This window comes from Miscanthus floridulus, chromosome 9 (genome assembly GCF_019320115.1).
Source record: "Miscanthus floridulus cultivar M001 chromosome 9, ASM1932011v1, whole genome shotgun sequence".
NCBI classification, from domain to species: Eukaryota; Viridiplantae; Streptophyta; class Magnoliopsida; order Poales; family Poaceae; genus Miscanthus; species Miscanthus floridulus.
Window position 1 is genome coordinate 107905828 of NC_089588.1, and position 13115 is coordinate 107918942.

General features: G+C 46.3%; 1 protein-coding gene across 1 annotated transcript in view; it reads right to left on the reverse strand.

Annotated features, from left to right (window-relative positions):
• Positions 1 to 1582: 1582 nt before the first annotated feature.
• The window catches only part of LOC136484079 (putative disease resistance RPP13-like protein 3), a 37646-nt gene continuing 26113 nt past the window's right edge, over positions 1583 to 13115 (reverse strand). The window contains exons 3-4 of the mRNA XM_066481237.1: positions 4560 to 4699; positions 1583 to 4434 (exon numbers count right to left, since the gene is read on the reverse strand). Coding sequence (XP_066337334.1) covers positions 1767 to 4434; positions 4560 to 4699 — 2808 coding nt within the window. The 3' untranslated portion in view covers positions 1583 to 1766. The remainder of the gene's footprint in view (positions 4435 to 4559; positions 4700 to 13115) is intronic.

Here is a 13115-nt window from a genome sequence, read left to right on the forward strand (position 1 = left end):
GCGGCGGGCAGTGGGAGGCGGCGAGACACGACGCTGGGAAGTGCGGGCCCACGCCACGCCAAAGTGACTCGCGACCTGCGTGGCGTGGGCTCAGCAGTGACACTGGCGGCGGTTTGGCCTGCGACGGTGAGCCGGTGTGGCCTTGTTCCTGTGCGCGGGCGTTGCTGGGCGCGTCTGCGCTAGTGATGCCGTGTGCGGCTAGGCGAGCTGTGTCTCCGCGACTGATCGAGCAGCTAGGTAGAGGGTGCCTCGTTCTAACGTCCAAGCAAGCTTCAGACAAAGTAATATAGGTATCAAATATATTTTCATCATTTCCTGTAATTTGCTCTTGTGTTGATGGTGTGATGCCGTCTCAGATCAAGTATATAATGGAACTTTCACCTCTATTATTTTATTCTATATATAGTTCAGCCCGTCTTATCATTTTTTTTTTGGATTGCATGGGCTGGCCAAAATCCAGTAGGCTCGGGCCAGACGGGGCTTAATTTGCTCAGGTCTATTTGGAGAGATAGGGGTAGCTAGCCCAGTTTCTCGCTAGCTAGGCAGCAAGTCGATACCACGGTGGTTTGCAGCTTAGGTCTCCTATATACGATACGATTCCTACCTGGGAGGATCCTAGGTCCGACGAAAGGCACTACTACACAAATGCTTTTTACGTGTGTCTATTTTTCTTCATGGCCAGTTGAAACTGCTAACTGCCTCAAACATTGAATCACCTCGTGTGCACAGGCAACCCACTTAAGCCAATCATCTACATAAATGGATTTTTAAGGGTGGTTCACTAAACAAAGTCACCTCTAGAAATTCGGGGAAAAGGGGAAGTGTTTGCCCGGGCTGTTTTCGTAAAAAGAACCACCTGAAAACTAACCACCTTATATACCTTCCTCCTACTCGATCGGGGTTTTCATTCCCATCCCAAAATCCTCCATTTTGGAACTCACTTGGAGCGAAAAAATTGCAACAATAGAGGAGGAAGGATTTTGCCCTTGGAAGCCTTGATTGAGTAGGTTTTAAGAGCTAATTAATTAAGATTATGCCATCCCTAATGTATTTTGAAGTTTATCCATAGATTTGTAGCTTAATTAGGGCTCCTATCTAGAAAGAGGCATGGTGGTTGAAGGGACTGTGATGCTGAGGCAACTTAAAATCTACTTTTAAAACTATGGACTCTAATTTTTACTTAGTCAAAATATATTATCTATCTAGATGTGCAACTAAGGTTTTGCTAGGTGTGTTGCTGTCGAAAGTTTTTGGCTCCGGCAATGAAGATCAGCTTATCACGCACGGGGAATCAGAAGGGTAACACATATGACATGGGTTTATACTGGTTCAGGTACATCGTACCTATAACAGAACCACCCAATTTAACCTAATCCCAAGCGTACTTTATCGGCTATTGTTGACACTAAGTACCTGAGAGACCAAGTCAAATCCAGTAGTATGTTGGGCACGCCCAAAAGGGAGAACTCGAAACAATCCACTTCTGCACAGAGTCCATAAAACGAAGAGAATATTGGTATTACTTTTGAGTATTCTTGTCTAGACACCGAGTGTCAAATTTGGTTGTCAGCACCAGCCCACCACCGCTAAGAAAGGGAATGTAGTATCTCAGATTTACTGTCGAACAAAGAACAGGACACCACCATATACATCACGTGTCGATCAGTTATATTTGCTCATTTAATTTGTTGTGCTTGATGATCGAGAGCAGTGAGAATCAGGCCCTACTGATATTGTATTAGAACACTTAATTTAACTATTTAGATCTAGAACCTATAGAATTCTACCTCATCCTCAGAATCTTCTTCACAATTAACAATCAAATTACTTGTTCCTCCTCCATTGGTTCCTTCCACGCATTGATTGTTTTCTTGTGATTCCTCTTTCCCGCGGCCTACCTCATCTCCTTTTTCCTTCACAGTTACCTCATCATCCACCCATGTACCATCCCATGTGATCGACTCATCGTCGTTTACGTTATTTGACGAATGCATTCTCTGTGACAAGCTTGGTGGCCTTTCCATCACTTGCGGTCCGGCGGAAAGCTCGGACATACTTGAGGGCCTTTTCATCACTTTCGGCCCTGTCGAAACCCGATGCGATCGGTTGTCATATAACTTCATCTTGTCACACCCACAGTGGGTTAAGACGACAAGCTCTGGCACGGATCCAAGGTTTAGGTTTACCACCTCCAGCTTTGCCAAATTGTTGAGCGTCAACTTGGTGAGGCTCAGGAATCCACCTCTGTGGAACACCAGTTCCCTTTCATCGTAGGATCCATCAAGCAGCTCCATCTCGGCGAGGTTTGGCAGATCAGCAAGCATCTGAACAAAATCTTTTCCCAGACTAGCTGTACTTCCGGACAGCGTGAGCTTGCCTAGGTTGGGTAATACAAATGGGCCGCTCGGCGGCGGATCCAGCTTCCCGTGCAGTGCAAGCTCCTCGAGGTGTCGCGAGCTTGGATTGGTGAAGACGCCGGACGGCAGAAGCCGACCGGATAAGCTGAGGCTTACGAGGAACTCCATCTTCTTCAGCGCCAACGACAGCGCACGTACGACACTTGTGGAATCCGGGATGGCGCAAACTGTCAGTGACCGGAGACAGAGCATGCGGTTCAGTGGACAGCAGCCGTCCGGCGACCATGACGGGGCGGTGGGCGCCACGGCCACGGCGGTGAGTGTCTGCAGCTGCTTTAGGTTCCTGCTTGGACATTTGGGCAGTAGCAGGCCATCGGCGAGCACGTGACGGAGCTCAGCAATTTCCCAGAATCCATCGGTGACGCTCCTCACGTGCGTCTTCCTCACGTCCAAAGTCTGGAGGTTTTCGAGCTTGGCAATGGACGCCGGGAGTTCAGACAGTTTGCAGTTCCTGATGCCAAGGTACCTGAGATGGATGATGGCGCCGATCTCATCAGGCACTCTCGTTAGCAGGAGGCCGTAGAGGTCAATGACCCGAAGGAACCGCGAGCCCTTGATGATGCTGAGCTGATGCAGTTTCTTCGTGGCAGCAGCAGCAGCTGGGCCGTGCCCGCCGCCACCGCAAGCTCGCATGAGCCACTCAGCAGGATTGTGCCAGTGCCACGGCCACGGCCACAGCGGCTGCTCGGAGCCGCCGCCGCCGCCGCCGCCGTCTCCGTCGCCATTATTGTCTTGCTCCTCCTCGAGGAAGTCGCAGAAGAGAGACCGCAGCTTGGGGAACGCGTCGGGGATGTCCACGTACGAGTCGACGAAGTTGTGGACCGCAAGGCGGCGCACAGCGTGTGGGTTGAGGACATGGGCGTCGTGGTGGATCTCGAGGAAGCTCGACTCCTGAGCTTCGGCCTGCACGAAAGAATGGAGCAGGCCATGCGCGGTGACCCTCCTGATGCCTCCCCTCCCGTCTTCCTCTGCGAGCTCGAGCAAGCCCCTGCAGAGCAGCTCCCTGAGGTAACTCAGGCCGACCTCCTCCAGGGTTCGTCCCTTCCTCGGCGCCACGAACCCCTCGGCGATCCACAGGCGCACCATGCGAGCTGGGTCCAGGAGGACGTTCTCCGAGGCGGTCGCCAGGTAGAGGAAGCACGACTTGAGGTGGTTCGGGAGCTCCTCCAGGGCAAGCGACCAAAGGCACCTCATCGCCCTGGGCTCGCCCCTCGGCGTCTCCAGCTTGTCGGCAAACACCTCCTTCCACTCGCTCGGGTACGCCTTGGTCCGCAGGATGCCGCCGAGCACGATGACGGCGAGCGGCAGGCCCCTAGTGACGCCGCGGACTCTCTCGGCGGAAAACTCTTGCTTCCAGACGTCGTCCCCGTCACGGGCGGCGGCGGAGGCGGAGGCGTCAGCTCCGAACAACACTCGCTCACGGAGCAGCTCGGCGGTCTGGACGGTATCGAGACTGCCCAGCCTCGTACTGGGGTCGTCAGCGTGCTTGATGTGCTTCTCGCTGAGGTGCGTCGTGACGAGGACTCGGCTGTCCGGGTTCTCTCTTCGTGCAGGCAGCAGGTCAAGCAAGCAGTTCCAGCTGCTCATGTCCACCAGTCCGTCCAGCACTAGCAGGTACTTGCGGCCTTTCAGAAGCACCTTGAGCTTGACGTCAGCTTGTCGCGGCGACGACGATGCCGCAGTGGTGCCAGTGCTGTTGTCGTCGCCATGGCGCTCCTCCTGCTTAACCCGTAGGCGACGGCGGACCGTGTCGAGGATCATGTCAACGATCTGCTCGAACCGGACACGAGGAGGAAGACAAATCCAGGCGAGGACCTCGAACTTTTCCCGGATCTCCTTGCAGTTATACAACTTCCTTGCCAGCCTTGTCTTCCCCGTGCCACTTTCTCCATGGATTACGGAGATGTTAGCCAGACCCGGATGAACCGTCAATTTCTCCATGGCGCCGCTCAGGATTTGCTCCTTGAGTGCCTCGAATTCTCGCTGCCTCAACTCGGTACTGCCGCCATCAACATGCCTGCAGGAGGCACCCAATTATACAACATTATTATTAGCAGTAGTAGTTCTAGATTGCTCTAATTTCTTCAGATATATAGACAAATAAAATGATAAAAAAAGAATAGGATGGTGTTGGATGCATACCAGACGACATCGATGGACGGCAGACTCCAGTGCTTCGAGGGGGTGCTCTGAATATTGTAATATTTCTTTACCTTGTTTATTTCTTCGATCCTTTCGTTTATCTTTGCAATCTCTCTTGAAAGTCCATGCCTTACAAAAAGCTGCACATTTGTGACCCGAGACTTTTTAGGACAAAAGAAGGTGTCAACTACAAAGGTCTTGATCTCATTGAGCACTACAACTTTTGTATAGAGCATGTCTCCACTGGAGATTGTTTGAAAAATACGAAAATTTGGAATTAAAACAATGAAAACATAAAACCAATATTTCTGCCCCCCTAACAATTTCAAATGATTAAATTGTCAGCTACAAGGTTTTATATCTTGACGTTGACAAATAGGTATGAAGTATTTTTTATCCGACTCTATGAAAAAGTTATGAATTTTTTTTTGCGCACAATCAATTTTTAAAGGCCATACAAACCGTTCCTGAAAATTGATCTCTAGAAGTAATTTGTAAGGAGTCCATCTTCAAAAATATATTATCTATTGCCAGATGACAACACCAACCACCATTCGGAGTGCCCTATATGGATCATCTGGAGTGGTCCATAACTTGAGCCCATGTATTAAATTTTTAATGATAATATAGAATCACAACGTGTAGGGCTATCTACACGTGGAGGATGCATTTGAGCCCAGAAAAACAGCCCAGAAGCCCAAAGCTTGTGCACCGTTGATTTGGTGTTTAAATCAATGGTTGAGATTGCTTTTTGGGAAGGATAAAAAGCAAACCCCAGCCTCCATTGCTTCTTGAGTTGTTGTTTCTGCGGTGAGAGCGGGAGGTGAGAGCAGAACACACACACCACAACACAAGAAGAGAGGAAGAAGAAGAAGAAGGGGAAATATATCCAGATTGGTGGCTCTGAACTTGTCATTTTCAAGCCAGTGATTGGAAGCTCAAATGTGGTTGAATTGGCACCAAACTTGGTGAGCTCATTCCTCACTAAGAGTAATTTAATCTATCAAGTTGGTTTGAGGATTGGTTGAGTAGAGCACCAGATTTGAGAGTAGTTTTGTCAGTTCGGGTTACTACAATTTCAGGATAGAGCACTTAGATGATTTATTTAGGTAGTGAATCTATGTTGGATTGAGCTAAAATTTGGTTAGTGGTCAGGAGACTCGTGTATCTACATGCCTACCAAAATTCATGCACAGTAGAGCTTTAGTTTGTGAGATATGAACTGATTATGGAGAGAGACAGAATTTGTGACTTCTTTGTTTGGCTGTTGTCATTCTTTTTGTTAGAAGTTGTGCTTGTAATTGATGCTAAGTTTTTAACTTGATGAGTGTCTTTCTATTGGTGTATTCCTCTATATTCTCTAGAGTAGACTCCTTGTACCCTTTTTTTATTGTAGTGGAAGCTTGGAGTGGATCGGTTGGTCCCGGGGTTTACTCCTCACCTTGAGGAGGTTTTCCACATAAATCGTTGTTATTGTGCATGTTATTGTTAATTCTGCTACTGATTTGATTGTAGATGTTATCCTCATGGTTCATCATAATATGAGGGATTAAATGTGCATTGTTTTTGTCTTTTATCCCAACAGAGTGGTATCAAGACTCAAGAGCTTTTGGTTTAGATTGTGTTCAATTTGTATTCACCTTGATTACTTGCTGATTTGCCTTGTGTTGACGATAGAAACAAATACTATGTAACACCCTGTGTTTTGCATCATGATAAAATTCACTAAACATTTGAACTTTTTAAAACTTTACAACAAATTAAAACTTGAGTAGTTCATATTCTACAAACCCTTTTGAAAAACCTTTTTCAAAAGTCTTGCATCAAAACACATCATGTGCATCTATGTGTGAAATGATTGGAATGCTTGAAATGTTGTTTGAATGTTTGAGTGATATGTTTGCCCTAGAATTTTTATTGGCACCAAATACTCTTCCTTAACTTTCTCTCCAAAACTCCTTGATCATTTCCCTTGAATATCTCCATAAATTCAAACTTGAATCCAATTCAAATGTGCCTTAGTTTAATTCTGGGAAATAGAAAGGAATTTCCTAAAAGGAAAAATGGCTTCCGGGCTCATTCTCTCCTTCACCCTCTCCTGGCCCATGACCACAGCCCACTCCTTCTCCTCCTCCTCTCCTTCCGCGTCGGCCGCCATCTAGCCGAGCCCGCACGTGCGCGCCTGCCCCCTCCTCTCCTTCCCTTCGCTTGGGCCGGCCCAGCCACTCGGCCCAACCACCACGCGAGCCCGCACCGTTTCCCTCCCTCTCTTCACTGCTGACAAACGGGGCCCACTTGTCATCATCGTGATCTACCCGAAGACGACGACGCAAGTACCGCGTTGTCTACCTCCGTCGCCTCGAGCCCACTGCCACTGCCTCATCCCGGTCGAGTGGATAAGGATGAGGAGCATCGCCGCGGACCCCATGAACCTTCGCGACCCTGTCCTCTCCGCCACGCGGCAAAACCTAGCGAGCCGACCGTTGCCGCCGCCATAGCCATGCTCCGGCTCCGGCTCCCCCTCGGCCAGTTCGGATAAGCACGAGCTGCGCAGCCGCCGGCCAGCTCACTGCCAGACGAGCTCGAGCACGTGCTTGGCAGAGGAATCCAAGGCAAAATATCTTGCCGCCGTGGGAAAATATCTCCGCCGGCGCACCGACCTCGCCGGCCTATAAATAGGCCCGGCCGGCGAGCCCCCGCCTCAACGAGTAGCACGGCAAGCTCCACCTAGGTATAGGACACACCATCTCCCTCCTAGTTCCTTCTCTCCCCTCTACTTTCGAGCGCTAGCTCGACTTTCCCCAAATCGGGACGCCCTGTCCGCCATGGGAGCAAGCTCCAAGTTGTCCCTGTCTAGTCCATCATAGGTCAATTAGGTTAGCCAACGAGCTCCCTGGACCCCTCCTCTACCTCCTTTACCGTTTCTAGCCTTCTCTTTCACCTTGTGTTGCCCTGCCGCCGTGTGGCACCCGCCGCCAAGCAGCCATTGGCACTTCCCGCCGTCGGCAAGGCAAGGCCGAGCGGAGCCACACGCTCTCTACACACCACACACATCTCCGTACGCCCCAAACACCCCGCGCGGGGTAAGCACGTCACCGCACTGCCATCACTACTCTGGCAAGCCACCACCGCGGCCTCGAGCATCTACTGTCACCGCCGTCTACCCCAGGTGCTACAGAATGATCTCGGGAGCACCGACCACCGTGTAGTACCGAGGTCCGTCCAAGGACACCGCCGACGTAAGCAGGTCCGGCGAGCTGGTGCCCTTTCCCTGGATCCTGCCGCAGTGCTAATGCCGAGCTTCGTTGCCGTCCCTCACTCCCTCCTTGCCTCGTGGGCCCAAGCCGCAATGGCGTCCACGCCCATTAAGACGGAGATGTCCCACGTGTCAGCCACTCTATCTCTCTCCCCTTGGCCTCTGTGAGCTCGGTCCACATGAACCAGTTGGAGGGCGACTGGGTCCACGGCACAGTGAGGAACGTGGCGCACCGCACAGTGCCAGCAGTGAGCCCCACTGGCCCTGGACCGCACGCCAGTCTCTGGAGCGGAGGGAAAATGCTGGGTACACCGAAGCAGTGTACACAAAGAGGTGGAAAAGCCATTTTTCCAAGCATAGAAAAATTCCTAGAAAATTCCTAAATAAACTAGGTACACCCCAGAACCTACCCAAGCATTTCCACCCCATTTCCATCATCCTAATTTCCAGAAATATTCCCCAAAGTATGTTCCAATTATCTTTTCCCTATTAAACCTTTGAAAATCGATATCTCTTCCATCCTAGATCCAATTCCCTTGATTCTTCCACCAAAAATCTTCTAAAATCAAACCCTATCCATTCCTATCCCTTGCTATATTATTTGGTGCCCATTTAAATTCTAGTTTGTTTGTTTTTTCTTTCTTATATTTATTAACACTAACACGTAGTAGCACCCATCACTGTATATTCGCGTATGTGTGAACAACATGTCACATACATACTCGAATATACCCACACACTATCACATACAATAGTATGAATACATTTATGTACCCCGTGACACCTATACCCTGGGTATACGCCTATGTATGGCTAACCCCTACATCTCACTGTTCCATCTAAATTAATTCTAGGCATATACATTTGCATGTGCGTATATGCCACTAACCTTAACCTAACCCTATGCCTCTGCGTAGCCTACACCCTCCTGTATGTGTATATAAAAGTACCTAACTAACCAAGCCTCTGATGTATACCAATACATATACATGAACCCATCTAAATAACCTCGCTAAACCTCGGTGGACCTGTAGGAGGCAGACAAGTCGTTTATGATGACTTGGTTAGGCTTTCTCTTCAGGTTCACATAATAGTTAAACCTAATATTGTGGTCTGGTTTTCCATCAGGAGACCACACCCTTCCAACCTAACCTACAAAAGCCACATTTTGTTGGATGAGACCTCTTCATCCAACTCTTACTTCAAATTGACATAATAATGATAACTTAGATATAAAAACCTATCAACCAAATAAGGCCAACCCATCTAGGACCGACCCCCTTGAATGATTGTGACTGCTTTTATGTGCTACTTGAAATGCTCTTTGTTTGCCAACGTTAGACAACATAGATAGAGGACGATGGGATCCAGAAGTACAAGACCTAGGAGCAAGAAGTATGGGAATCAAAGTCTTGGAGTAAGGGTATACTCGCCAGCGAGCGGAGGCAAGTCCTAACACCCCCTATCCCATCCCCTCCACATAAATTACCATACCCACACACTTCTCCCTTCCACCTTTCCACCAATATCATATTCCACCACCTCCACCTTAAAACCAACCACCTCCCACTTTCCATTAAATATTTAATAAACACAATTCATGATATTCTTATGAGAATCAATACTGAGAGCATATGTGATATGTGATGAATAATTATGAAATGAGCATATATGATATATGACAATGAGTATTTGTGATATGATATGAACCTTACGATATGATGAGCAAAGAACATGAACCTTGTGGTTAATGGAAACTGGTAAACTAAAACCTATTTTTGACAGGAGCGAGTGAGGGGTAATTCACGTGGTGTGGATTACCTTGGCAGGATCGCCTAGTGAGGGTTCCTATTGGGGGATACTCGCTTCGGTCATATAAGACCGGTTCATTTGCCATCTCGCCTAGCTAGATATCTCGTACAGCCACATGTCTATATGGGTAGACTTGATCCCACACCCCATTAGATAGAAGTATAATTTCTACTAGGAGACCGGTGTTGGCAGTGGAATATCACGAGAAGACCCAGTTGCTGAGTGATCTTCCATGGTTCGGTTGGCATGGTTGCTAAGTGATCTTCCACGTTAAGCCCCTTGATTGGCCATGTTCGAGCCCCCTTTTATTGACCGGATGATGTGGTATCATCCGGGTTATTGAAATGGATGATGTGGTATCATCCAAATTATTGATATGGATGATGTGGTATCATCCGAAGTTTTTCCAACCCCTGAGAAGCCGTGGTAGAATTGTATGGACATCTAAGGTCGCGTACTTTTTTGTACGGGGTCTCGTTAGGCCTGTTGCACCACTGGCCCTGGTGTCGACTATGCCTATCATGTGGGGAATTTGTACAACCTCTGTAGAGTGTATTGAATCTATTCGAATAGCTACGTCCTTAGAATGGGCAATCGCTGGGATGAGGTCACAAATGATTAGATGTTTTATAAAAGTAAATTGTGATAATCTGGTAAGTTGGAACCTATCAACTTGGTAAATACAACAAACCCCGGGAACTGGTGAGAAGGGTTAATACTCTCCTAGGGCCCAAACTTCTAAATTTACTTATAACTCTACTCCTAACATATACCACTCCGCCACCATAAACCACCTCCACCACTATAAACCACCACCACATATAGCCTCTGCCATCCACTCCACCTTACCCCAAAGTTAGGGCTTGCTGAGTACTTTATGTACTCAATCCTCCCCATTCTATGTTTTTAGGAAGTAAGCTACGTGAGTATATATACGAGGATGGAACTATCCAAGCTACTCAAGGAATAGGACAATAGAAGTGCACCTGAAGACAGAGCCGTATGACTATGCCAAAGGAATTATGCTAGGATCAAGATATGGAAATAAGTCTAGGGTTACGTCCGCACTCCAAGTTGCCTGTAGGAATGGAGCCACGATGACTTAGGACCGCTATATATATATATATATATATATATATATATATATATATATATATATATATATATATATATATATATATATATATATATATATATATATATATATATATATAGGCCTATGGACCAGCTATGTAAATATGAACTTTGTAATGTGTTTTCCCCGCTAGCAATAAAAGTATGGTTTTTGATATCAATCTTGTTCGAATTGTGCGTATCAACTACTGATCCAGGGACTGATACATAATGCACAAAGGACCCTAAAATAGGGGCCCAACATACTAGCAGAATGATCTCATTGAATGACAAATTATCAAGCTTGGAAAGATTAGATTGAGGATTTACTTTATGTGAAAGTGTATTGAGAGCCAGTATTTGCTAAAGGAAAGCCAAATGACAAATCTGATGATGAATGATGTGTTCTTCATAGTCAAGCTTGTGGATTCATTTGACAATGGGTTGACGACAATGTTTTGAACCATATCAGTGAGGAAACACATGCACATTCATTATGGAAGAAGTTAGAGGAGTTGTATGCTCAAAAGGAATGTGCAAACTAGATGTTCTTGATCAAACTGTTGATGAATTTGAGGTACTAAGAGGCTGATCCTATGGTTGATCATGTGAATGCATTCCATGGCATTATTAATAAGCTTTTTTCCATGGGAATCCCATAAGACGAGGTTGGAGCCTTGCTTCTACTTGGCTCATTGCCGGACACCTAGGAGACTTTGAAAATCACTTTGTGCAATTCAACTCCTGAAGGTATTGTCACTTGGAACCTTGTCAAAACCATGGTGATAAATGAGGAAACTAGAAGGGTTGCTGAAAAGGATAGTTAATCCTCCTCTAAATTTGAGGTGTTGGTCATGGAGTCACAGGGGAGAAGCAAGAGCTAAGGCCCGAAGAAAAGTATAGCTAAAAGTAGAAGCAAGTCAAGAGGTAGAAATGTTGATATTGAGTGCTACCACTGCCATGATAAGGGACACAAGAAGTGGCAATACCGCAAGTGGAAAAAAAGAAAATGGTAAAAAGAAACAGCAAAGCACAGAAATCAGACAGTGATAGTGATAGTGATGTTAGCCGTATTACTTTAGCAGTTGAGGAGATTAGGATTGTCACTGCAGATAAAAGTGAAGGTAATAATGGTTGAGAATAACTATATTTTTTGATGATGCAACCATCAACCATGTGAATGGTGATGAGATGATTTGGATACTGGACACTAGTGCTACCATACTTGCTACATCTCACAGAGAGTACTTCACAAACTACACAATAGGTGATTTTGGTGTTGTGAAGATGGGCAATAATGATAGGGAAACAATCATTGAAAAGGGAGATGTGCATTTGGAGATTGCAAATGGTACCAAATTGGTCCTCAAGTTTGTGAGGCATGTTGAGGCTCTTTGGCTCAACATAATTTCAGTTGGTTTGCTTGATAAAGATGGGAACTTGAGAATAGATTTTGAGATGGGTAATACAATCTCACCAAGGGCAACATGGTAGTTGCAAAAGGTAACCAAGTTTCACTTTTGCACCATGTTGTTGCTAACCTCTCTAGTGTTTCTGTCAATGCATTAGAGAAAGGAGATTCTTGTGTTCTATGGCACAGAGACTTGGTCACATCAGTGAGAAGGGGATGGCAGTGCTAGTGAAAAAAATCTCCTAAAAGGGGTGAAAGGTGTGCATTTGAAAAGTATACAGATTAACTAGCAGGGAAGCACCATAAAGTTGTTTTCAAGGGTCTACCTCATCACAAGTTGCCAAAGCTACTAGATTTGGTGCATTATGATGTTTGTAAAATGTCAGTAAGATCAATTGTTGGTGCTAAGTACTTTGTCACTTTCATTGATGACATCTCTAGGAAAGTTTGGGCTTTTCTTTAAAGTCTAAAGATCAAGTGCTAAGTGTGTTCAAGCAATTCTAAGCCTCAGTTGAGAGAGAAGCTGAGAAGAATATCAAGTGCATTCACACTGACAAATGGCGAAGAATACATTGGGCTGTTTGATGCATACTGCAAAGAACAAGGAATTAGGCACCAATTCGCACCTCCAAAGGCACCACAGTTGAATGGTGTTGCTTAGAGGATGAACAGGACAATTGTGGAGAGATTGAGATGCTTGCTGTCACATACAAAGATACCTAAGAAATTTTAGGGTGTTTGATGACTGCAATTTTATCTTATTAATCTCTCACCATGTTATTCTTTGTAGGGAGATGTTCCTAATAGGATTTGGTATAACAAGGAAGTCTCTTATGATCACCTAAAAGTGTTTGTGTGCAAGGGCTTTGTTCATATTCTTCAAGATGAAAGGCTAAAGATTGATGCAAAGACACGACATCTTCCTTGGCTATGGATTAGATGAGTTCAGGTATAAGCTCTTTGA